The sequence below is a fragment of the Neomonachus schauinslandi genome, chromosome 3 (genome assembly GCF_002201575.2).
Source record: "Neomonachus schauinslandi chromosome 3, ASM220157v2, whole genome shotgun sequence".
Lineage (NCBI taxonomy): Eukaryota > Metazoa > Chordata > Mammalia > Carnivora > Phocidae > Neomonachus > Neomonachus schauinslandi.
The window spans coordinates 143,359,538-143,384,194 of record NC_058405.1 but is presented as its reverse complement, the minus strand read 5'-3'; the positions used below and the strand labels follow the sequence as shown (position 1 = coordinate 143,384,194).

The following is a 24,657-nucleotide window of genomic DNA, read 5'->3' as shown; positions in this document are numbered from 1 at the left end:
GCATCTTCTTCCAATATAAGGCTGTTTCATCTACATTGAAAATCTGTTGTTTAGTGTAGCCACCTTCATTAATTATCCTGGTTAGATCTTCTGGATAACTTGCTGCAGTTTCTACATCAGCACTTGCTACTTCACCTTGCACTTTTATGTTATAGAGATGGCTTCTTTCCTTAAACCTCATGAACCAACCTCTGCTAGCTTCAAACCTTTCTTCTGCAGCCTCCTCACCTCTCTCAGCCTTCATAGAATTGAAGAGAGTTAGGGCCTTGCTCTGGATTAGGCTTTGGCTCAAGGGAATGTTGTGGCTGGTTTGATCTTCTATCCAGACCACTAAAACTTTCTCCATATCAGCAATAAGGCTGTTTCGCTTTCTTATCATTCGTGTGTTCACTGGAGTACCACTTTTAATTTCCTTCAAAAATTTATCCTTTGCATTTACAACTTGGCTAACTGTTTGGCGCAAGAGGCCTAGCTTCCGACCTATCTCTGCTTTTGACATGCCTTCCTCACTAAGCTTAATCATTTCTAGCTTTTGATTTAAAGTGAGAGACATGCGACTCTTCCTTTCACTTGAACACTTAGAGGCCATTGTAGGATTATTAATTGGCCTAATTTCAATATTGTTGTGTTTCAGGGAAAAAGGAGGTCCAAGGGAAGGGAGAGATGGGGGAAGGGCCAACTAACAGAACAGTCACAACACATGCAGTATTTATCAATTTTAAGTTCACTGTATTACATGGGTCTGGTTCGTGGCACCCCAAAACAATTACAATAGTAACATCAAAGATCACTGATCACAGACCACCATAACAAATACAATTATAATGAACAAGTTTGAAAGACTATGAGAATTACCAAAATGTGACACAGAGACACGAAGTGAGCAAATGCTATTGGAAAAAAATGGTGCCAATAGACTTCCTCAATACAGGACTGCCAAGTTCGATTTGTAAAACACATAACATCTGCGAAGCACAAAAAGTGAAGTGCAATAAAATGAGGTATGCCTATATTGTGTCAACCTTCAGATTTGGGTTATCTCTTTGGGAGGTTTAAGGTATTAGTTTTTAATCTCAAATTCTTTACAAAGAAATTTACCTCCCTCTGAAATAGTAAGTCAAGTAGCACTTCAAGTTTTTTCCTTCATGGAAATAAATGGTTGCTGGAATAGAAAAAATCCTTTCATGCTCTAATAAAGATTTTGAATTAAATCTTTTTCTTCTACAGAAATCAATTATTGGTAATACATTATCTCCTCTTAGCAAATTAAAGAAGCATTCAATCACACATTATAATACCAAAGAAAAAATGATATAATTTAAAAATGTGTTTATACACTAGTTCAAGACAATCAATTAACCTCCATTTCCACTTGAAAAACACAAGACAAAAGGAAGTTTTTACTAGTCTACTCTTCAAAAAAGGGGACGGGTGGCTATAGGGGCCAATTCAGAAATTACAGTTGTTCTTTATCTGCTGGAATGTAACTCATGAGCTGTCACCCCTTTCTAATTCCTATATGTTGTCACACTTATTGCTTTCTTTGCCCTCTTGGTATGTACGAAGCTGCTCCATGAAGCCAGCATTTGGACATATGGAAGGCCTTGCATTTTTCACCAAAGAGAAAGCACTGGTAAATGAGATTTCTTCAGAATTCATCAGGAAACCTACTACAACTGCAGCAGCCCTGGAAACTCCTGCATTACAATGAACAAGAACCACTCCATCCTGCAATAAAATCAATCAAAAATCTCCATTATTCACTTAGAAAGGTTATTAAATCACTTGTACATTCTTATACTACCTGAAATTATAAAAACATTCCTTTTATCAATTTGACTCAATGTATTCAATTACCAAAATACAATTCCTTGTAAGCAATGAATGGAAAAAAAAAATCAATTAATCAATCAACTAACTTCTCTTCCTACCCCCCAGGGATTGAAATGCCTTGATAATGTATTTAGAATTTTGGAAAAGTATCTTTTTTTTTTTTTTGGAAAAGTATCTTTTATTAAACTGAAGTAATATAGTAAAGTACATATAAAAGCCTAGTAAACTTAGGAAATACACATCGATAAATAAGAGAAAAATTACAGGTAATATATGTGGAAACAAATAAAATGACAATCATAACACTGAACAGAAAGACCAAGAAGAAACTAGTGTCACTGGCTTGGTAATCTATGTGTAAAATGACCAGCAAGGAAAAAATTTTCTACCCTTGGATATACTTTATTCTGGAAGGAAGTAACTTAAAAAATAGTTAAATTTATGAGGTAGTAAAATGATGACACAAACAGCTCATGACAATGTGAAGTAGAAAAGGCAATTAGATACCTTAGCATCAGGTCAATAAATGAAAAATGTTTCGGGTAACTTGCAAATGATACTTTACAAGTGAAGAGGGACACAGTGCAAGACCAATTTTGACGGGTTAATACCACATTAATAATGAAATGATGGAGCTGACGGAACAGCACTGATATAGGTTGACTTATCTCAGGCTTTTAAAAAGTTAATGATCTAGACGAAATGAAGTGAACCCTACAGAATTAGACATTCTGGTTAATTACTTCATTTCCCGATTCTTCTTTTGGTACAACACAAAAGAAAGATGGGAACAGGGGAAGGGGGACAAAATAAAACCTAAACTGAAAACTCTCTACCCAAAGCATAGATTAACAATACCATCTTTAGGACTCATTGGATTATTTCACTTTTGCAAGGCAGTTCTCTCACAATTATAAATCTGTTGCAAAATTCCTTTCCTAATCTATTGCAATAAATTTGCAAATGCTTCTCATTTCAAGAAAACCAAATGATTCACAATAAAAATTAGTATTTTGAAAATCCTCATTATCAAAAAAGACAATTTCAATTGTTTTCTTATATTTATGACTATTTCCAAATTTTAACTGTTTCTGTACAGGATGGGCTAATACCAATACTATACATACATGCAACTTTTCTCACTTTGTGTAATAGGTCATTTTTATGAGATTAGAGGCATTTAAAAATCATATTACAGTAAATGATGAAAACTAGTAAGGAACTTCTTTCATCTCAAAACAAATCAGATGTTTGAAAGAAACCCAGAATTGTAAGCTAAATAAGAGATATCATTGGGCGCCTGGGTGGCTCAGTTGGTTAAGCGACTGCTTTCGGCTCAGGTCATGATCCTGGAGTCCCTGGATCGAGTCCCGCATCGGGCTTCCTGCTCGGCAGGGAGCCTGCTTCTCCCTCTGACCCTCCCCCCTCTCATGTGCTCTCTCTCTCTCATTCTCTCTGTCTCAAATAAATAAATAAAATCTTTAAAAAAAAAAGAGATATCATTCAATGTCATTTTTAATATTTCCTGACTACATACTACTCATGTTTAATAATGTTATTATTTTCTTCTTTCTTATACCCTTATGTAACAGCTACATTTCTGTTGCTTTCTATAGCCTTTGAATTGACTTATTTATCTTTTATTATTCTTTGGGTATCATATTGTCCTTGAAAGTATTCCCAGAGGGGCTCCTGGGTGGCTCAGTGGGTTAAGTGTCTGACTCTCAGTTTCTGCTCAGGTCATGATCTCAGGGTCGTGAGATCGAGCCCCACCCTGGACTCTGTGCTCAGCGGGGAGTCTGCTTGAGATTCTCTCTTGCTCTCCCTCTACCCCTCCCCACCTCGCTCGCTCTCTAAAATAAGTAAATAAATCTTAAAATAAAAAGGAGAGGGGTGCCTGGGTGGCTCAGATGGTTAAGCCTCTGCCTTCGGCTCAGGTCATGATCCCAGGGTCCTGGAATCGAGCCCCGTGTCAGGCTCCCTGCTCCGCGGGGTGTCTGCTTCTCTCCCTCCTTCCTGCTCGAGCTCTCTCTCACTATCACTGTCTCTCTCAAATAAATAAATAAAATATTTAAAAATAAAATAAAATAAAAAGGAGAGAAAGTATTCTCAGAAAAGTTATTGGCTTGGGCGCCTGGGTGGCTCAGTAGGTTAAGCATCTGCCTTCGGCTCAGGTCATGATCCCAGGGTCCTGGGATCGAGTCCCACGTCAGGCTCTCTGCTCAGCAAGGAGCCCGCTTCTCCCTCTGCCTCTCCCTCGGCTGCAGCTCCCCCTGCTTGCACTCTCTCTGTCAAATAAATGAATGAAATTGTAAAAAAAAAAAAAAAGGTATTCACTTTATATCCCCTTTCCAGGACTCAAAATAGTAATGATTTAAATTCATAAAGAAACGTTTTCCGCACTAACTGTTGTCCTCCACCTGGAAGGCCTTTGCTCCGCTTCTTGGTCCAGCTAACACCAGCTTCTGCTCTAAGAAGCCTGTCTCTCTCTGAGTGAGATGGGGTCAGGGGGGATATCTTAGCCATCTTTGTATGCTGCATCCTTAGTGCAATTTTAGGCACACAGTAGATATTCCATGAATGTTTGCCAAGCAAATAAAATAATTTTGTTCTCCATTCCCAAGAAGAAAGTGTTCTCTTAAAAATTTGAATCACCGTTTTGCTATGGGCAGATAGAAATCATGTTATCGTATTTCCAGTTTATCAAGCATTCTTTGTTCTCACACTGTTGTGAATAACTTTTCAACTAGACTGCAAGCTCCTTGAGGGCAGCAGTATGTATGTATCCCTCATATCCTCTCAGAATAAGTAATTAATATTTGTTGACAGATTAACTGAGCCAAGTTTAGGTCTTTTTTAAGTGAGTCTTTTGATATTTAAAAAAATATATATGAAAATGTTACCAGTAATTATGTCTAAATGGTGTGAGGAGGGTAAATTTTTACTTATTTGTATTTTCCAATTTTTCTACAATGACATAGTTTACTTACATCATGTTTTTAAAAATCACATCTCATAAAATGAGTAATAAAGTAAACATGGACTATCAAATATACCTTTTCATATTAACAAAACCTTTTGCCCATAAAAAAAGGGAGTCAAGTAAATTTTCATAAAAGAACTCTTAAGGCTACAGAGGTTACTCTACTACTTTCCTCTTGTGTGTATTTCTGTCCCTTAAGGCATAAATCTAACAAATAATGCATGAGGCAGAGATAGAGAAAAGGCAGAGAAACCAAACAACAGGGTTTTACAAGTACAGAGGAAAATGAGAAAAGACATGGGAAAATAGAAGAGATTCCTTTTGGCAGCTATATGTGAAAAGATAAACAACAAAGTGTAGGGCCTAGAAAGGTAGTTTTGAGACACTCAATTAACTGAGTAATCACATTTAATAAAACCTGCATATATAACAGAGAAAGTTACGAAAAGATCTCTTCTAGAAAAAAATGAAGAAAATTCAAGAATTCTATTGCTAAAACTAAGTATGTATTAATTTGAACTGTAAAGAGTTTTCAGGGCAAGGAAATATTGGCTGAGTTTAGGACTGCAGTATAAAACATAATGCTTGAGGGGCGCCTAAGTGGCTCAGTTGGTTAAGCGACTGCCTTCAGCTCAGGTCATGATCCTGGAGTCCTGGGATCGAGTCCCACATCGGGCTCCCTGCCCGGCAGGGAGTCTGCTTCTCCCTCTGACCCTGCCCCCTCTCATGTGCTCTCTCTCTCTCATTCTCTCTCCCTCAAATAAATAAATAAAATCTTTAAAAACAAACAAACAAACATAATGCTTGAGAAATGAGAACAGATTATGGAATTCTAATACATCTAGTAACAGAAACCTTGTAGGCACCTCCTCAGATTCCCTTGGTGCCATCACCTCATGGGCCCTAAGCTTCTCCACCTCAGCCTCCACTTCTTGGCCCGCTGCCCCCCTTAGGCCTGATGAGTTTTGCTGGCCTACTGAGAAGGCCTGCCTCTTCCCCTGTGATGGTCTCTCCAGAAACAAGTACACCCTGAGTTCTGGATTCCCCTGCTACTTCTGAACGTGGATGCAAAGTGCACAGGCCACTGAGTTTGGCTTCAAGGCAGCTGCTGAAGGACAGAGTGTGTAACCTGGAACTGTGGGATTAGTTACCTCCCTGCGGGGTAAATTTTGACCACTAAAACAGGAGCTGACAGCAAGCCAGGTAGATGAGTTCTCTCTTCCCTCCCTCCCCAAGTCTGTATACAGAGGTGCAGTTCTTTGTGCTCCCTGCCAGGAGATGCCTTAAGTGGCAGAGCAGGTACACCTGCTAAGCACCCAAGTATTCCACTGTCAGCTCATTGTGCAGTTGTGCTTAGCAAGGGAAATGCATCATCTCACGTGGCTTCCCATCCTTTCCTGAATCACTTCCCTTTCTCCCACTCTCACTGCCCATGGATTCCATCTCTCAAATGAGGCACCAGCTCTTAATCTTTGTCTCAGGTTCTGTTTTTTAGGAAACCCAAGCCAAGGAAACTTTTAATCAATTATTACCCTTTCTACTTTTTGCTTGCAACATGTACATATCTTTGAATATGAATATGCATATGGATGATGCCTATATTTTTCTTTTGCCATTTAAGGCATATCTCACATCTCCTTAGAGAAGCAGCTAATACAGAAACATGATCATGTTTATTTTTAACACTATCAACTGGCACACTGGAATGTTATAATCCAGATCTTATAAAATTTTTCATAAGAGAAAATACTGGCCAATAGTAGGCCTTGAATTAGAAACCCTCTTCCTCTTCTTTTATCTAAATATCTGCTATTAAATAAAGCTGAATGGTAGAGTTGAAGAGTTTTATATTTTCCAGATAATCTAAAGGAAAGCACCTAGAACAGTGCTGGGCACGTAAGGCATTCAATAAATTTTACTAAATAAAAGGAAGGGAGAGGGAAGAAAAAAGGTTAGGAGAAAAGGTAGAAGGGAAATCATTAGCCATTAGAATGATTCTAGAACATTAGAATCCAACTAAAAAGTTGTAGAAGTTCATGAACGATTGGTGGAGGGGAAATTTCATAGTGGTTCTCTGTATTCATCACAAAAAGAATAAAGATTGGATAATGGACTTGTACTTCAAAATTTCTGCCTTTGAGGAACTGTGGATCAAAATGAAACTTACCTTCATTTTTGCTTGTTCAATAAATTCAAAACATTCTGGAAAATAAGACAGGATATTGGTTTCAGGCAGATCCAATATAGAAATGCTCTTATATATAAAGTCACTGAGGAAAGCATTTTCAACTCCATATGCAACATTGAGAATATGAGTCACCTTAAAGAGAAAAAAAAGATGATTTTTAAAAATTCTCTAATGAATTAATATTAGGCTAATTAAAAAGAGAATGGGATGTTGAGATTTGTAACAAGAATAAACAATTTAAGCATAACTCACTTGAATAATACTTGCAGGAAGCCTTCTTTGACTGCCCATCCCTCACCAGAAGTGCTAATTCTATACATTCCCATAGCACCCTCTACTTGCCCTAATTATAGCTCTTATCACTTTGAGATTATTTGTCTCCCTCATGGTACTAGAAACTCCATGAGGGTAGGAACCATGTTTGGTTTATTCACTATTCCAAGTAAGCACTGTGAGTGAGCAGTGACCTGAGCACAGAAATTACTTAAAATATTTGTTAGAAAAATCAATGAATATCCATATAATAAACTCGAATAAGGGAAGTAGATCAATAACAGAAACTTCCCTTTCAATAATTATTTACCAATTTTCCTTCATATTCGTCATAAATATGATGGTTCTCAAGTGTGCCTGCCCATCAGAATCATTCAGTGAGTTTTTTAAAAATGTCAATGCCACAGAGCCTCAAACCCAGAGATTCCAATGAATTAGTCTGGTTGAAAGGATGGTCATGAAAGATTTTCTTTCAAATGGTACACAAAAGCAACCTTCTACTCCATCTGTGCATTTGAGTTCCTTTCCTACAGTCTACCAAGCATATGGAAGGAGTCATGTGGAAAGTCAATTAAAAGAATTCAAAAGCAAAATGGATCAGAAAAATAAGGCACTGTTTCTTTTTTTTTTTTTTTAAGATTTTATTTATTTATTTGACAGAGAGAACGAAAGAGCACAAGCAGGGGGAGCAGAAGAGGGAGAGGAAGAAGCAGGCCCCCTTCCGAGCAGGGAGCCTGATGTGGGACTCAATCCCAGGACCCTGGGATCAGGACCTGAGCCGAAGGCAGATGCTTAACCATCTGAGCCACCCACACGCCCAAGGCACTGTTTCTTGTTATGACATGCCTCACTGTACTTATTCTCTCTTAACATGGGTGTTAGGTTTTGCCTGATCTCCGTATTTTCACGTATTTCACATATATTTTAGACTATCTGTCCAGCTCTGCCTCTCTTGCCCCTAATACCCTCCTAGATATGGCTCTGGCAGTGCCCTACTCCTCCCCTAGCACAGCTGACTGGATTCAGGCAGACACCTGACTTAAACAAAACTGATCAAATAATCTTTAGAAATTTTAAAAATAGGGGGTGCCTGGGTGGCTCAGTCATTAAGTGTCTGCCTTTGGCTCAGGTCATGATCCCAGGGTCCTGGGATCGAGCCCCACATCGGGCTCCCTGCTCAGTGGGAAGCCTGCTTCTCCCTCTCCCACTCCCCCTGCTTGTGTTCCCTCTCTCACTGTGTCTCTCTATGTCAAATGAATAAATAAAATCTTAAAAAAAAAAAAAGATTTAAAAAAAAATTTTATGGGCACCTGGGTGGCTCAGTTGGTTAAGCGACTGCCTTCAGCTCAGGTCATGATTTTGGAGTCCCTGGATCAAGTCCCGCATCGGGCTCCCTGCTCGGCAGGGAGTCTGCTTCTCCCTCTGACCCTCCCCCGCTCATGCTCTCTCTATCTCATTCTCTCTCTCAAATAAATAAAATCTTTGAAAATAAATAAAGAAATAAAGAAATTTAAAAAAATAGGTATACAAGACAGCTAGAATGATCCACAAACTGGAGAGCTTTAAGACAGCCACTTTCTATTAAGTGCTCAAAGAAGCTGAAAATTTCTGCTCCCAAATAAGAATAGAGTAGATGTGCAGAGAGGGGCCATGATGCCAGTGTGAGAGAAGCACTATCTTGGATGGCGTTCTCTTCTCCAGTGCAGCTACTCTCTGCTCTGATTCCAGAGCTCCCCCTAAATCATACACATTCTCATTCCTTGCTCAGGTTTCTGTGCTTCCCAACCCAAAGAACATTGATTAAGACACTCCAGGAATTAGGCCTTATGAAGACAGAGCCATAAGCCATTTACTAACCTAACTGCCTTGTGAAAGAAAGACAACAGAAAACACCTCAACTATCTACTCAAGAAAGACTTAAATAGAGAGGAGATGGGAGAAACTAGAAAGGTAAGAACATTTTTAGAAGATAAAGTCTGAAATGTCCTGTTTTCCCCAGTGAAGTCTTATCTATGTCAAGTCACTCACTGTCAGTGTACTTCTGACCAGGATTATATTATGATTCTGCCCTTAATTATAGAACATCTTCCAATGTTATATTACGATTCTGCCCTTAATTATAGAACATCTTCCAATGTTTTACATTATTGATATGTTCACCTTGTCTTTACAAATGTATTCTACATTCCCAAAAGAACAGAAATGAGGTCTTTCATATATGGATGTATAGATCTATAGATCTTCACAGGATTATGGAGAAAACCAGAATCTTGGGAAAACCTGTTGAAAGGTAAAAGTGCTTTACAAATATTGTGGATTACCAATGCCTGGGGAGTTTAGCTGTTGGGAAATGCAGTTAATATGGGTATTGATTGGTCCTGATTAAAAAGAATTGTACTGAGTCACAGGTGGTGGTGATGATGGGCATCCAGTCTAAAACCCTTTCTAGTAATTAGACATACTTCCAAAATGTAATTACGGAGGTCCTAACAATGATTGCCCTTGGGAAGCCCTTTGTAATATGGATAATAATAGCCCCTTATTGAGAACTTGGTATGTGCTAGGCATATGTCACTTTATCCTCACATTTAGGCATTATTATTTCCAATTTTAATAAACTTTTATATTTTGAAACTGGTTCAGGGATGCCTGGGAGGCTCAGTCATTAAGCATCTGCCTTCGGCTCAGATCATGGTCCCAGGTCCCAGGGTCCTGGGTTCGGCCCCGCATTGGGCTCCCTGCTCAGTGGGAAGTCTGTTTCTCCCTCTCCCACTCCTCCTGCTTGTGTTCCCGCTCTCACTGTGTCTCTGTCAAATAAATAAAAATCTTAAAAAAAGAAAAAGAAACTGGTTCAAAAATCAGAACATTACAAAATAGAAACATTAAGAAATCTTGCTCTCACCGTGTCCCTATCTACTCCGTTATCTCCCACAATAATGGTAACCACCTTTGTTGAAGTTTCCTGTATATTCTTTTAGAACATCTTTTTTTTTTTTTTTTTACTGTTATTAGTCTCCTTTTATTCTTTTGGTGATCTCCTCCAGAGTTAACTACTTCTGTTTGTGGGTGATGAAATGTGTAAGGAATCCACTTCAAACGTTGGCCCAGCTATGAGCATGGTCTTTCCCTTTACTTGAATTCAGAATGAAGACTTTTGATTCTTGTTTTTTATATTCCAGTCCCAGAAGTAGTTTTTCACTGTAGAAGTTATCTGCAGGCAGTCTTATGCTTTCTAGCAGTAGTCTACGACCAGGCTCTAGCTTCTCCAGGACACTACACAGGATGGATTTAAATGTGTGTTAAACTAAGAGGCATTCTCTCAAATGAGTTTAAACGCATTTTATTTTTAGACAACCTACATGACATGTTTTTTATTCTTAAAAACAATGCCTCTGCTCCAAATAAATCAGGGTCAAAACAAATGAAGAGCTCAAGAGGCCATCAGTCCCATCTGTCTAAGTCCTGGTGTCATGTGGGTGAAGAGGAGCAGCCCGTTATGGCAACAGCTGATGCATCCAAAGTCATGGCAGAATTCGTTAACATTTCTCCATTTCTAAACCGTCTGTAAAGAAAATCATATATGGGTTCACACCATCCTCATGGGAGTCCAGCAGAGCAACCACGCCATATGGATTCATGTTTTCACCAATAAAGAACTGGTAGTTTTTGAAATTAGCAAGGATGTGATTGATTTGCTCTGCAGCCCCTGTCATAAAAGGTTTCACTCTTTCTGGCCTCTGTTCTTCAAGTTTGCCTTTGATTGATTTCATGTAATCTTTGATGTACTTCTTGTAGGCTTCTTTTGTGAAGCTGGTTTCCTGCAACTGATGGTTCATGACAGTATCAACACCAGTGATTACTGTACTTTCGGGACCTTCGCCCTCCGGGCCTTCAGAAGATGCATTTCCACCAATGAGCGAGTCATCAATGTTACCCTCTGTCTGTCCTACTGACCATGGCTGATGAGGTCCCGGTAGACGATCATGCTAAGGCACTACCTTAGCAGGAGCCGGGAGCTCTGACCGAGCGGTGCAGCCGGAGCGGCACTTTCTATTAAGTGCTCAAAGAAGCTGAAGGAGGGGGCTAGGGGGAGGAACAGGCAGAAAAGGCCGACTCAGTCGCTCCCCGTACAGAGGGCACGCACGTCCCCCTACGTCATTGCGCGCTTTTAGAACATCTTTAGGCAAATAATTTATTCCCTTTCTTACACAAAGACAACACCTTGGGTTCCCCTCTCACTTAAATATGTCCTGGAGATTTTTTCATATATTTACAGACCCTTTTCTTGGTGTTCTTTTGTATAGCTATTCAGTATTCTATGGTGTGAGTGTACTATTGCTTAAACAGTTCCCTATCGATGATCACGTGGGCTGTTTTCAATGATTTGCTATTACGAACAATGCAGCAGTAAGTACCTTGGAACATTTTATGTTAGAGTCAGTTTTCTATCTTCCATAGGGCTTTATAGGGCACACACCAGGCACTTGAATACCTTATTAATAAAGCAACTACTATTACTGTACCTAAACATTAAAATGAAATTCCTACTGAAACTTCTGAAATGGTCCTCCACAAGAGAATTTCTATTAATTATAGCACTTTACGGCCCTGAGACAGAGGACGGCCTGGAATGACCGGGGTGCACGAGAGAGCAGGCACACCTGGACCTTTGGGAGGAGAAACACACAGGGACTGAAAGGTGGTTTTTCCAAATTACGTTAGATCCGCAAAACCTCTTTGTTTTGCGGCGAGATTCAGCTAAGGCTGAAAGGGCCCGGGAGGCAGAGCGGTTACTTTGGTCTCCCTACTCGCCGGCAGGCTGGCCTCCACCCTCAGGGGAACGCGCCAAGTCACTCCTTGAGCGCACCCAAGTTCTCCCGTGGACACTGCAGCTCATTTCCTCCTACCTTGAGGTCTCTCAACCAATGAGTTTGCCTATTCACCCAGAAAAGCAACTATCGGTGACAGTTCTAAGACTGGAGAGTGAGTCCACGCTGGAACAACAAATCTCATGACCGAGAATGGAGCTGAAGAAGCTGAAAGGAAAGCGGGGTCCACATGGGAGAAAGAGGGGATTAAGAGAGATGTTATAGGAAACATCTCATCAATGTGGCACCTCCATCATCTGGATATTCTAGAGGAAACCTCCAGAATGGCCTGCTTCCCAAATGTAGATACATCTAAAGCCAATGAGATTTTGTTACCCATAGTATTCTCTGCCTGGTGCCCAGTGATATGCTCAATGGAGGTAAAAATGCAAAGTACGGCCTGGAAAGAAATTTATTTTTGTGGTTTCTTAGAAATGACTGTCATCCGTAGCTCTTAGCACGTGAAGCAGCAGATGGAGTTGCATATGTCCCATGGGAGAGAGGACTGGTGCAGTGATTTCTTTCTGACTCCAGTGCATTTCTTACTGAGACACAGGAAGGCTCATGGAATTTGATGCCTCGGCTCATCACTGCTCAAGACTCAATTCAGCCCAAATTGCTCCTGTTGGAGAAGTGAACTCGGATGGTTCCTTTAATGAGGCAGGAAGGGGAAATTCCATTTTCTGCCTGAGCTCAGTGCAGCCTGCCCGAAGGCTGAGGGGTCCAGATACCGAGCCATTGACCGACTTGGATCCAGGAGCAGCAGTGTCAGCAGATCTGGAGGCTCAGCCTCACTTGGAATCAGATGCTATTAAAGCAGAACATAATCTTCTCTGAACAAGCTGCCACCACAGCTCCCATGGCCACCATCTGCTGTAGCAATGTCCCCACCGTGATGTGCTCCCTGCTTCTTCTGGTTACCTTCCCATGCATGAGTGCCGCCTGATTTGGGAGGCTGTAAGCTATAAATAATAGCTTTAGCACCCCAGCTCAAGCCAGGAGCAGAATTCTCTATGGTGGAATCATGCCAGCACACAGAAAAGGCAGTAGTGGCCCCTCATCTGCCTTCCTCCCTCCCCCCAGTTCCCTCCCGCCGGTCCCCACCCTTTCTTTTTTCAGGCCTCTGGGGCTCTCTCTTGCTTGGCAGCTGCATCTGGTGGACCAGCTTGGAGCAATGAGCTTCTGCCTCCCAGCTCAGTGAAACTTGCAGTTTAAAAGAGAGCCTCCAGAAGAGAGTAGTGCTGATTCCAGAAGAACGGACTTGTGAATGGTGGCTTGGCAAGTGCCCAGCTTTCTGGCTCCCGGGCCAGGAAGATACTATTGCACAAGGTGGCCTTTGGAGTGCCTATCCTCTGAATTAGACCATCTAGGTCATTTGCTACGTTTTTGGGAGTAGGGCTGGCACTGACACAAATTAATTTCTAATTCTGCCCTCAGAGTAGCAGCACCCAAGATCTGGGACTGTTGGGATTATTAGGCTGCCCTGGGGGCAATTTCTTCAGATGTTTTTGTCATTTCTAACCTGGTAGTAACTGTAGGGCTTTGGGTGTCTTAGGGAGCTAAAACAAAATATCATAGACTACGTGGCTGAAACAACAAACGTTTATCTCTCATAGTTCCGGAGGCTGGGAATCCGAGATCGTGATGCTGGCTGATCCGGTTCCTGGTGAGGGCTTGATGCCTGGCTTGCGGAGGCTGGCTGCCTTCTGGCCCTCAGAGGGGGTGGGCGAGGGAGAGGGAGAGCCAGGGACAGAGCTTTTAAGGTTGAATCGGCTTGAGACCCCAGGCGCTCCAAATTCTAGTCTACTGTTATTTCAACAATGTTCTTGTGCTTCAGGTACCAGTTGTTCTTTTAGTTACAATATCTGCTCTTTCAGACTTCCTTTGACAAGAAATTTGTACTTCTGAGGTCAATTTATCTAATAATAAGAATACCTGTCCCTCTGATGGAAGTTGAAACCTAAGCATTTGCAGATGACACAATCAAATGAGTACCATCTGCCTCAAAAAGCAGGCCTAATATATTCTACCCTGGGGAAAAGTAACAGGACCTCTTATAAGGAGAGTTGACAACTTGAATGAAAGTATCATGGGGTCCTTGAGATCAAATAGTGGCAAGTGTCACCTAAGAAAGAATTTCACATGCTCTCAACAGGAAGCTTGAGACACTTGTTTGACCTGATCAATATGATGAAGAATGAGAAAGACTGTGCCATCCAGGTGGGGGGCGGGGGGGAGGACAAGTATGTGTGGGAGGCAGGAGACCAAGGGACAGAGAGGCCAAGGTGGGCACACTAGGAAGGGAGAAGGCGCCCATTTTCCCCAACTTGATGCACTGACTCCTAGAGGCACGTGTGTTCTGTGGTGAAGAAGAATGGACTGAAAGTCCTGCAATCGGAATCCTACAACCCGCTCTGAGGCCGGGCGCACCAAGCGAACTGCTTTCAGGTTGTATTTCCGGGCTGGCCAGGTGAGACACACACACGAGGGTCCTGAAAGCTGCAAGGCTCAGTGGAAAGAATGGGACACACGATCTCCCGCCAGATGAAGAGAAAGGATGAACACAACAGTACCGATAACAAAGAAGACTGGAGGTGACTTTTGTGAGAACACCTGGAACAGTGACAGCATCTCTCTGTATGTGTGTATCACTTCACGTCAACTTTTTTTTAGTACTGTTTCCACTTTTTAATAAAAATTTTAAAAAGTTTAAAAAAAAATTATATCCCTTTGAAATGTGCCATGCATTCAAATCAATAATCTAGTTTTGCCAAATCACTAAATTTTTCAATAAACCCTCTATTCAGCTGCTCAGTTTACCTTTGTTCTATTAGGCATCTAACAGTGTCACATGTACAGAGACAGAGGGATCTTTTATTTTATTTTATTTTTTTTTTAAAGATTTTATTTATTTATTTGAGAGAGAGAGAGAGAATGAGAGAGCACATGAGAGGGGGGAGGGTCAGAGGGAGAAGCAGACTCCCCGCTGAGCAGGGAGCCCGATGCGGGACTCAATCCAGGGACTCCAGGATCATGACCTGAGCCGAAGGCAGTCGCTTAACCAACTGAGCCACCCAGGCGCCCCAGAGGGATCTTTTAAACAGCTGCTTGATTCACATCACCAGGATGAAAGCGAATTTGAATTGGTGTATCCTAAGCGGGGACAGATAATGAAACACTTGCCAATGAATGAATTTATCAGTTTTTCTATTTTTCATTTTTTCCTTGAGAAATATTAACTTATTAGTGTAAGCAAGACTTCGAAACTTGTGCTACTTATGTTAAAATATTAATCTAAGATGGATCCTATTAGGAAATACAGTAATTCTCTTAACCTTATGCAATTCCAGGCCATTATCTCTTGTCAGGCAGTTATAATGGTGACTGCAACTGCCTCCTAGTCTCCCCACGCTAGTTTATGCAACACTCCAATTTATTTTCCACACTGCCTCTGACAAGCAACCTTGCAAACTGCAAATTTGATCCTGTTACTCCGCTGGGTAAAGACTTCCAAAGACTTCTGGATAAAGTCCAAAGCGTTTACTCTGGCTTACATGGACTTTTGTGATCTTACTCTTGCTTACATCTCTGACCTTGTTTCTTGGTATCCTTCTTTCTCACTCTCTAAGTCCTGGGTTACTGACCTTTTTTTTTTTTCTGTCTCTGAAAGCACTGGCCTTTCTCTTCTGGGCCTCCACACAAACAATTTCTCCTATCTGAATGCTTTTCTGTCTGCTCCCTCCCCATCCCATTCCGAGCAAACTTCAGTATCATTTCCTCCAGGAAGATTTCCCTGACCTTATAATCCCCAACCCAACCCAAACATGGGTCAAGGGCATCATCTCATTCATATGCTCTCCAACAGCACTTCCCCATCAAAGCACATAATACACCTGTACTGAAGCTGCTTATTTGTCTTTCTCCCCTCTCTGCCCCTCAGATCATAAGCTTCATGTGAATAAAAACCTCTTGCATTTCACAAACCATAGCAATTCCATGCTGCTGAAGTACTGCTTGACAAAATAGATGGCTGAAATATTTTTAGTAAACGCTGAAATAAGTAATAAATCACACCAGTTGAGGGTGGAAGAAGATGGCACTGGGGAAGTAGTATGTGAGTTGGGACTCGGGCATGGGTAGGTCTTGGATGAGAAAAGAAGAGGAAAGTCTTTCCCACACAAAGGAACTACATAAGCAGAGGCAAGAAAACATGCTTCAAAGTCAGGTTCATAAGGATACATGAAGGGAGACAGAGAGAATATAAAATTGGAAAGATGGATTACAAATCCACATATTTTAATTAGGTACAATAATTTTTGCAACTTTATTAAAACAGGAGCCAAAAATGTTACCAGTTAAACTCTGAAATGGGGGCCCCTGGGTGGTGCAGTTGATTAAGCGTCCAACTCTTCGGTTTCAGCTCAGGTCATGATCTGAGTCTTGAGATCAAGCCCCACATCGGGATCCCAGCTCAGTGAGGAGTCTGTTAAAGTTTCTCTACCCCCCTCCTCTGCCCCTCCCTGTGCTCTCTCTAAATATAAATAAATAAATCTAAAAAAACCCAACAAACTCTGAAATGGACTAATAGTTTCTAAATAAATGTAACAATTAAAATACTTCCTATACATGGTGCCAGACCTGAAGCATTTTTTTACCTTGTACTTTTTCAGAGTATCCAGATCATGAGCAGCATCTTGTGACCCTATAAGAAATAAATCATATCACCTTGAAAATAAAAATAATCATCCTAACTTTTTAATCTAATTTTGGTAGCAATTCTATTAGTTATTTATTTAAAAAATACAACTTGGAAGGACCTCAATCCAACCTTCTAAAAGACAATTTAGAAATATTCATTAAAAAATGTTCATCTTGTGGGGTACCTATATGGCTCAGTCGGTTAAGTGTCTGCCTTCAGCTCAGGTCATGATCCTGGGATCCTAGGATAGAGCCCCACATCATCAGGCTCCCTGCTCAGTGGGGAATCTGCTTCTCCCTCTCCCTCTTCCTTTGTCTCCCACCCCCAGCTCATGCTCTTTCTCTCTTGTGTTCTTGCTCTCAAATAAATAAATAAAATCTTTAAAAAAAAATTCATCTTGTGTATGTATCTCGTCCTCTGCAATCCCACTTCCAGCAATTTGTCTTAAAACTCCCGGGTGTTGCAAAGATTAGCTATGAGGATGTTCACTATAGTACTGTTTATAATACAAAAAAACCCTAAACAAATAAAAACAACCAAAAGCCTAATCATAGGGGTTGGGTTAAATAAAATGATACATTTATGTAGTGAAATATATACACCCATTAAAATGAGAATGCAGAGGTACCTGGCTGGCTCAGTGGGTAGAGCATGTGACTCGATCTCAGAGTCATGGCTTTGAGCCCCACATTGGGGTAGAGTTTACTTAAACAAAACAAAACAATGAGAATGCAGAAGAATATTTATGGCATGGAAATATATTCTCAATATATTAGGTGATGATACCATTAGTTTACAAAATACCATCATCCATTTTTATAAAAACATGTATATGCCTAAAAATGGACAGGAAGTATATAGAACAAAATGTTTACAGTGGGATTACAGGTAACTTTTTTTTATGTTCATCTGTATTTTTTACAATAAATATCTACTTTTTTTGTAACTTAAAAAAGGGTATTAAAAAAACCACCCACAAAATAACTCAGTGCCATTTGGTTTGGGAATACCCAATAGCTTAGAGCAAACACTGTTGGTCTATGAATTCTACCCACATTCCGTGTACCAATAGGGCTATCTATCCCCTTTTACCGTTTCTTCCTGTCAAAGTTGGCTCTCCAGATCTACCAAACTTGGAAAATGACTCTAGCTAATATGCAAGTCCAAACAGGAGATAACCAGTTAAAATAAAGTGAGTTAAACAATTGAAAAAATAGGGCATTTATTATTTAAAGATTTCAAGTATTTTACTTTCCTAAATTAGGATCCATTTCCATGCATGATGTTTTTCTTACCTCACCTATCTAGGGAATCTGTCAGCTTCTATTATGTGATTTTAGGTAGCTGAAAAGCCAGCAAGTACACTGGTTGGTCAATATTCGCCTAGTAATCTGAAACTCACAGATTCCTTACTGAGCCTACATTTAAATTTATTCCTAAAAGTTAGCCTATCAAAATATTAATATCTGTTAAAAACTGGATGGTGGATATGTAGTTGTCTGTCATATTATTGTCTGTAATCATCTATACCTTTGAAATACTTCATAATTAAAAAGTAATTTCTCAGTTTTCTGCAGGAAGTTCTAACCATCTCCAGGGGGGAAATGGCTTCAAATAAATTAAATGCAAATCATTTTTAAAATAAATGATAATTAATTCTACTCTGCCTAGGTCTTAAAATAGCAAAAAAAAAAAGAAAGAAACATGCATGAATGAAATTCTTTCTTTTAACCCTAGATTGCCATTATTATATTTATCAAGGCTGGATACTTCAATCATTTCCATTAAACACACACACACCAAACACGACAGGTTGATTATATTTCAGAATTGGCTGGTACATTTTGAAAGTCACTTCCAGAATATGAACTCTATTGAAATAAATTTAGTATCCTTGAGACCAAAAAATGTTAACTTGTATGTTCTGCCTTTTCAAATAAGAAAATTATGAGTGTTAATAGGTGGGGAAACAATTTTAGTCAGCATAAATGGATTTCAGGTAATTGGCTTGTATGTTTCATTTAATACTTGGTAGTATTACAGTTCATGTTAATTCTCTCTAAATTCTAGATAAAAACATCAGCTTTTCTCCAATTTTAAGTGGCTGCTTTGTGTTACAGTCCTGTGTTAAACATTTATTGGAAAGACACATTATTAAAAGAAACACTGTATACTGTATATCATGACAATGTGTTATTTTTTTTAAGATTTTATTTATTTATTTGACAGAGAGAGGCACAGCGAGAGAGGGAACACAAGCAGGGGGAGTGGGAGAGGGAGAAGCAGGCTTCCCGCTGAGCAGGGAGCCCGATGTGGGGCTCGACCCCAGGACCCCGAGATCATGACCTGAGCCGAAGGCAGACGCTTAACGACTGAGCCACCCTGGCGCCCCGACAATGTGTTATTTTTAAAAATGATTTTTTTGTTTTTTTTAAAGATTTTATTTATTTATTTGACAGAGAGAGACAGCACGCACGCGCAAGCACAAGCAGGGGGAACAGCAGAGGGAAAGGAAGAAGCAGGCTCCCCACAGAGCAGGGAGCCCCATGTGGGACATGGTTCTGTGACTGGTCCTGAACTGAAGGCCGACACTTAACCGACTGAGCCACCCAGGTACCCCAACAATGTATTATTTAAACCTTTATTTTGAAAAAGTAGAATGTTATCCTTTTATAAACTATCTTAATTGAGATTTAAAAACAAATATCAATTTTAAGAATTTTACAATTTTAACAGTGGCTACATGAATCATAGTTGTGTTAAAACTCATAGAACTAAATACCAAGTCAACTTTACTGTATGAATAGTTTTGAAAATGATTAAAAAGTTGATGAATAGGGAAACAATTAAACAAAGAGGGCTAAGAATAACAATTTACAGTTATTTTTACATCGATACTTACAAGCCACTAATACTCATTATTTGGCCAAGGATTATTATGGAAATATAAAGATGAGGTATTTTCAGCATTTTGCCATCATAATATATGTATCATAAAAAATAGCTACATAAGATCTCCGGAATCCTGTTTAAGAGATTCTTTTTATGAAAATACTAAGTATTGTATAAATTCTGATGTAGTATGTCTTAATTTATAAGTCACCATTTTCATCATCACAAAAACAAACCAAAAGCATTACTGAAATGGGAAATAAATGATATTTGAAAGAGAAATGTTTTCTTTCAGAAAATTGGTAGGAGTGAACATTCATAAATGAATAAAAACAGGAGCATAAATTACTATGAGGATGAGTTAACAATATTTGTGGAAGAACTGCACAAAATAAAGAGCTATACAAATTTAATGTGTTATCACCTCCCATCTCCATAACCGTATAAAAGATCCCAAGATTTTCACTTAGAATTGAAGAGATCTCAAATGTCACCATTTGGAACTTCTTAACAGAATATAAATATATATATATATAAAGTTTATATATATATATATATAAACAAATAATACAGGTACCTTTCAACTACCCAAGAGAAATGGAATTTTCTACTTTTACGAAGTAAGTTGGTTTTAAGAAAAGTCCTAGGGATTTTGCTGTAAAAATATAATTTTCAAAGCCTAGGACAAAAATGCTAAGATCTTTTTGTCAGCCTGTTAGATAGTTCAAGGGCCTACGTAAGATTTTTGAAATGCAGAAGCTGGTTTGAATTTATGAGCTAACCGAAAAAGATTACAGTTTTACAGCTTCATTTTCTTTATTCCCTACCAAAAACAAATACTAATTTCAATAGTGCTAGGTGGGAGTTGTGTTGCTTTGAAGAGATGAAGAAAGCTCTTTGAAGCAACCTAGAAACAATCCCCCCATCTCCAGAGAGAAACTCAGTCTGGTCAGAAAGAACCCCTGCATCATTCATGCGGAAGAACTTAAGATGTAATCATCCACGGGTCCCTCGGAAATAAGGCACTTGTAACTAGGCAGAAAAAGGTCCATCTACCTCTCACAGGAAAGCAGGTTGTACCTGATAAAAACATCCCATTTCCTGGTCCAGAGAGGAGACCATATAAGGTCTAGTTTCAGAAGTCTCTCCCAGAACTCTCCCAGGATTCTGGGAAGGGTTCCAATGCCAATCTGAGAATACTACCTTGATCAGCTCACTTTGGATAAGTCTAGATAAAAAAATCACAAGCGAAGTTCATGAGAGTGAAATGATATTTTAAAATTCTACCATAGAATTTTAAACCATTATTACTACAAGGAAGCCAAATAACTGAAAAATGTGCCTGAGCGTATTTTCTTTCCTAGAAATGGTGTGCAAGTCCTGGGTCAACCTTTCAGACTAGCTAAATGGTCCCTTGATTTTGCACTGGGCTTCAGGAACTAGTTGGAGATATTTATTTGAAGTGAAAGATAGCTCATGTAGCAATACATGTAATACATAATACAATAACAACTCATGTAACTGCAATTAATTTGTTTCAAAAATTTTCACAACCTCAGGATAACCCTATGAGAGAAATAGATACCTTTACTTTAGTTTTACAGATGGTTTCTTGCAGGACCAGAGAGAACAAATGACTTATGCTAGTTCATCTACTATGGTAGAGCAGGACTGAAAACCTGGACTCTCCAAAGCAGTCTAAATGATAATGTAGAGTGGGAGTGGATCAGACTTGACCTTGATGCCCAGCTCTGTTATTTACTAGGTGTGTTACCTTGTGCAAATTACTTAACTATTGTTAAATCCAGTTCCCATCTGTGAAACGGAGTTGATAATCCCTACTTCAGAGAGTTTTTTAAAAAGGAGATGCTATGTGCACTTCACAACAGGACCTGGCTATTTCTGATTCCCAGTTCCGTGTTCTTTCTACTCAAGAATGGCTTGGCTGCATAAATATTGGCAAATCATTAATCTTTCCAAGTCTTAATTTCTCTACTCACAAATGAAAAATAATTCAAATCTACTTGAACATACTAATTTTTTTTAGAGAATGCCATACCATATTCTTGCCAAGCTAACAAGTTTGTACTTTTCATACTGTTCTTCATTTACTATTTGCGGAGCATGCTTTATATAGGGAAACAATATTCTCCCTAATACAAGAAATCATAAAACTATCAAATTCATAGCTATAAAATGAAAACACAATTTCTCCTTAACACTCAAAAAACAGGCACTTAGATGTGGCTATAAGAGTCATGCATTCCATGATTTGTAACAGCAGAGAAGGCAAACAAGCACTTGGCTATTTCAAGTACTAACTTTTCTATAACCTTAACCCTTGCTACTTACAGTTTTACCTAATAAAAGCATTCTTTCTAATTTGATGATTTTTAAGGCTATATCCATTTATAATCCAAGAAAATACAACATTAACATGCTATCCTCCGGAGAAGTAAAAAAAAAAACAAAAAACAAAAAACGGATGAAAGTTGTTCTAAAATCCAAATACCAGGTGCTATGTGCTACTGGAATCTATGCTTCTTATGGATATATTGTGGGCCAGCTAATGGAAGTTCCAAATCTAAAAAAGGAAACATTTCAACTTTTCAGCAGGGTAGCTGATAGAACAGAATAATACATATTCGGGAAAAAACGAGAAATATGGCTAAAAGGAATCAATGAGTTAGTGCCAAATCGATATACTCACCCAGGAGCAACCATGGCTTAATAACACCAACATGCAGGTCCAAGCTAAGGTCCTGCACATAACCACAACTACCCCCACTGCTCGGCTCTACTTCTTCCACAACATGAATTCTGGCATCTTTCCATGTTTCTATAATTTTCTTTCCAGTTAGCGTTGTCACCCTGGTGCATTGCTTCCTGAGATTATTCCGGGAGAACGCTTTAATTTCCTGGTTAAGGGAGTGCATTACACGAGCAGTGGCTAAGAACAAAATACAAGCAACTCTAGCCAAGACTGGAAAAGGCCGGAACTGCCCGTCCCTTAGCCCTCAGATTAAAAAAATAGAGCCTCAGGTGTTCAATCCCCTCCAGGTGATAGCAGCTACACACCGGAGACAAAGACTTCCAGGTCCGTTTTCCCCAGCACCACCAAGTAAGGCGAACTTTGATTGGCCACTGAGAAACGAACCCCGATTGGATGCTGTATCTTCTTCCGGTCCGCCGAAAAGCTGCGTTAATTTCCACTGGCTCAAGGAATCCGCTCGGAGTTTATTTTTGCTGCTTAAACCTAGCTTTATTATTCATGCAAAGTGGGAAATTAGAAGACTTAATTGGAGAGACGACTGATATTCCCTCGCTCTTTTAAATGCAGTGATTTTCTGGCTATGTTGGATTGGTGTCACTTGTAGAGACCATAAACAACGGGTTGAAGGACGTACGGCTGCTGCTTTTAGCGAGAAGGCGAGGTCGTAGTGCAAACCTTCCTACTCCGCAGAGGTTTTCTTGTCCGCCTGTTTTAAGACTAACACAGTGGTGCTATCGATGTCAAAAATAACTTTAAGCTTATGTTTTGTACATTTTATGCTATCCCTGCCAAGAGGGGCGTTTGCCGCATAAATACTGTTGTGTGAATTGTGAGATAAATCCACAAAAATACTTTAAGTTCCTATATGTGGTTGAGACGAGCTTGGAACATGTTTTCTAATTTTTTTCCTGTTTTCGCCACACTGGAGTCCTTTATGCAGTGAATATACGCTCTTTTTTTTTTTTTTTTTAAGATTTTATTTATTTATTCATGAGAGAGAGAGAGAGGCAGAGGGAGAAGCAAGCTCCCCGCAGAGCAGGGAGCCCGATGCGGGACTCGATCCCAGGACCCTGGGATCATGACCTGAGGTGAAGGCAGACGCTTAACCGACTGAGCCACCCAGGCGTCCCAAATATACGCTCTTTATAAGGCATTTCTTCAAGTCTTCCATACATAGTTTCAGAAAAACGGATACGCAGACACACAAATTTGTAAGACAGATCGGTTACGGAATGATGATTCTCCTTACAAAAGAATGGTTTGTTTTGCAAAAGAAATAACAAGATTAAATAGGAATTTTCCTTACCCCACTTTTAAATGGTCTCACACACAATGTTTATTTACACATGTATAAAGTGAGGAAGTTGCACTTAATGAAAACTTCTCCAACACTACATATCAAAGTTTTTGTTCTTTTGAAGTTTTCTGATGTAGAATTAAGATAAACCAAATTTTTCTCTGTTGAACAGTGAGATATAAGCCCAGGCTATCTACAAAGTACTCTAAAATGAAAAACTGAAGAAATGATTCACACCATTTAAATAATCACAGGTTCATCAAAATCAATTCTAACCACACATTATTCCATATGTTTATAATTCAACCATAAAAACGATCAACTATTGCGCACTTCCTACTTGCTAGGAACTGTGCTTGCAAGCAGTTTTTAGATTCTCAGGGCTATCCATCAGGTGCTTAATGATGCTTTACACGCATTATCCCATTTGATCTCACGACAAGTCTATTATGAATATAGTATTATAATCATCTACATTTTACAACTGAGCAAACTCAGATGCAGAGAGAGCAAATAACAGATCTTACACTTCACAGCTCCTAAATTCATAACTACAAATAAAACCTAGATTTGTTTTAGGCCAATGCCTTAGCTCTTATTTTCTTTGAAATAGTGCCCCACTCCCCCAAAATTATAGCTAAAAATATTTATTGAGTACTTGCTGTGTTCCAGGAACTGTCACAGTCACTGGTGATAGAGCACTGAGTAAAAAATAAAAGTCCCCTCTTTCATGGAGCTTGTATCCAAGTGGAGGGAGCAGATGGACAGACAATAAATAGATATATAACCATGTTAGGTCCTGATTTAAGTGCTAAAATGAAAAATTAAGTGAAATAAGGGAACAGAGTGAA

At 39.4% G+C, this 24,657-nt stretch overlaps 2 protein-coding genes across 4 annotated transcripts; both read right to left on the bottom strand.

Annotated features, from left to right (window-relative positions):
• Window positions 1-1,355: 1,355 nt before the first annotated feature.
• DUSP19 (dual specificity phosphatase 19) lies at window positions 1,356-22,843 on the bottom strand. 3 transcript variants are annotated; one of them, XM_021703045.1, is made up of 4 exons: window positions 22,447-22,843; window positions 16,801-16,847; window positions 6,984-7,136; window positions 1,356-1,728 (listed from the first exon to the last, which is right to left on the bottom strand). In XM_021703045.1, exons 1-4 carry the CDS (start codon window positions 22,670-22,672, stop codon window positions 1,516-1,518), a joined length of 639 nt encoding a protein of 212 aa, XP_021558720.1. In that variant the 5' UTR covers window positions 22,673-22,843; the 3' UTR covers window positions 1,356-1,515. The 3 variants fall into 3 exon arrangements, with proteins under 3 accessions (XP_021558720.1, XP_044769283.1, XP_044769284.1); XM_044913349.1 differs by having other exon boundaries at window positions 1,650-1,728; window positions 6,984-7,018; XM_044913348.1 differs by lacking the exon at window positions 6,984-7,136 and having other exon boundaries at window positions 1,490-1,728.
• Window positions 10,814-13,078, bottom strand: LOC110591974 (translationally-controlled tumor protein-like). The gene is made up of 2 exons (XM_044913301.1): window positions 13,067-13,078; window positions 10,814-11,263 (listed from the first exon to the last, which is right to left on the bottom strand). Exons 1-2 carry the CDS (start codon window positions 13,076-13,078, stop codon window positions 10,814-10,816), a joined length of 462 nt encoding a protein of 153 aa, XP_044769236.1.
• Window positions 22,844-24,657: the final 1,814 nt, after the last annotated feature.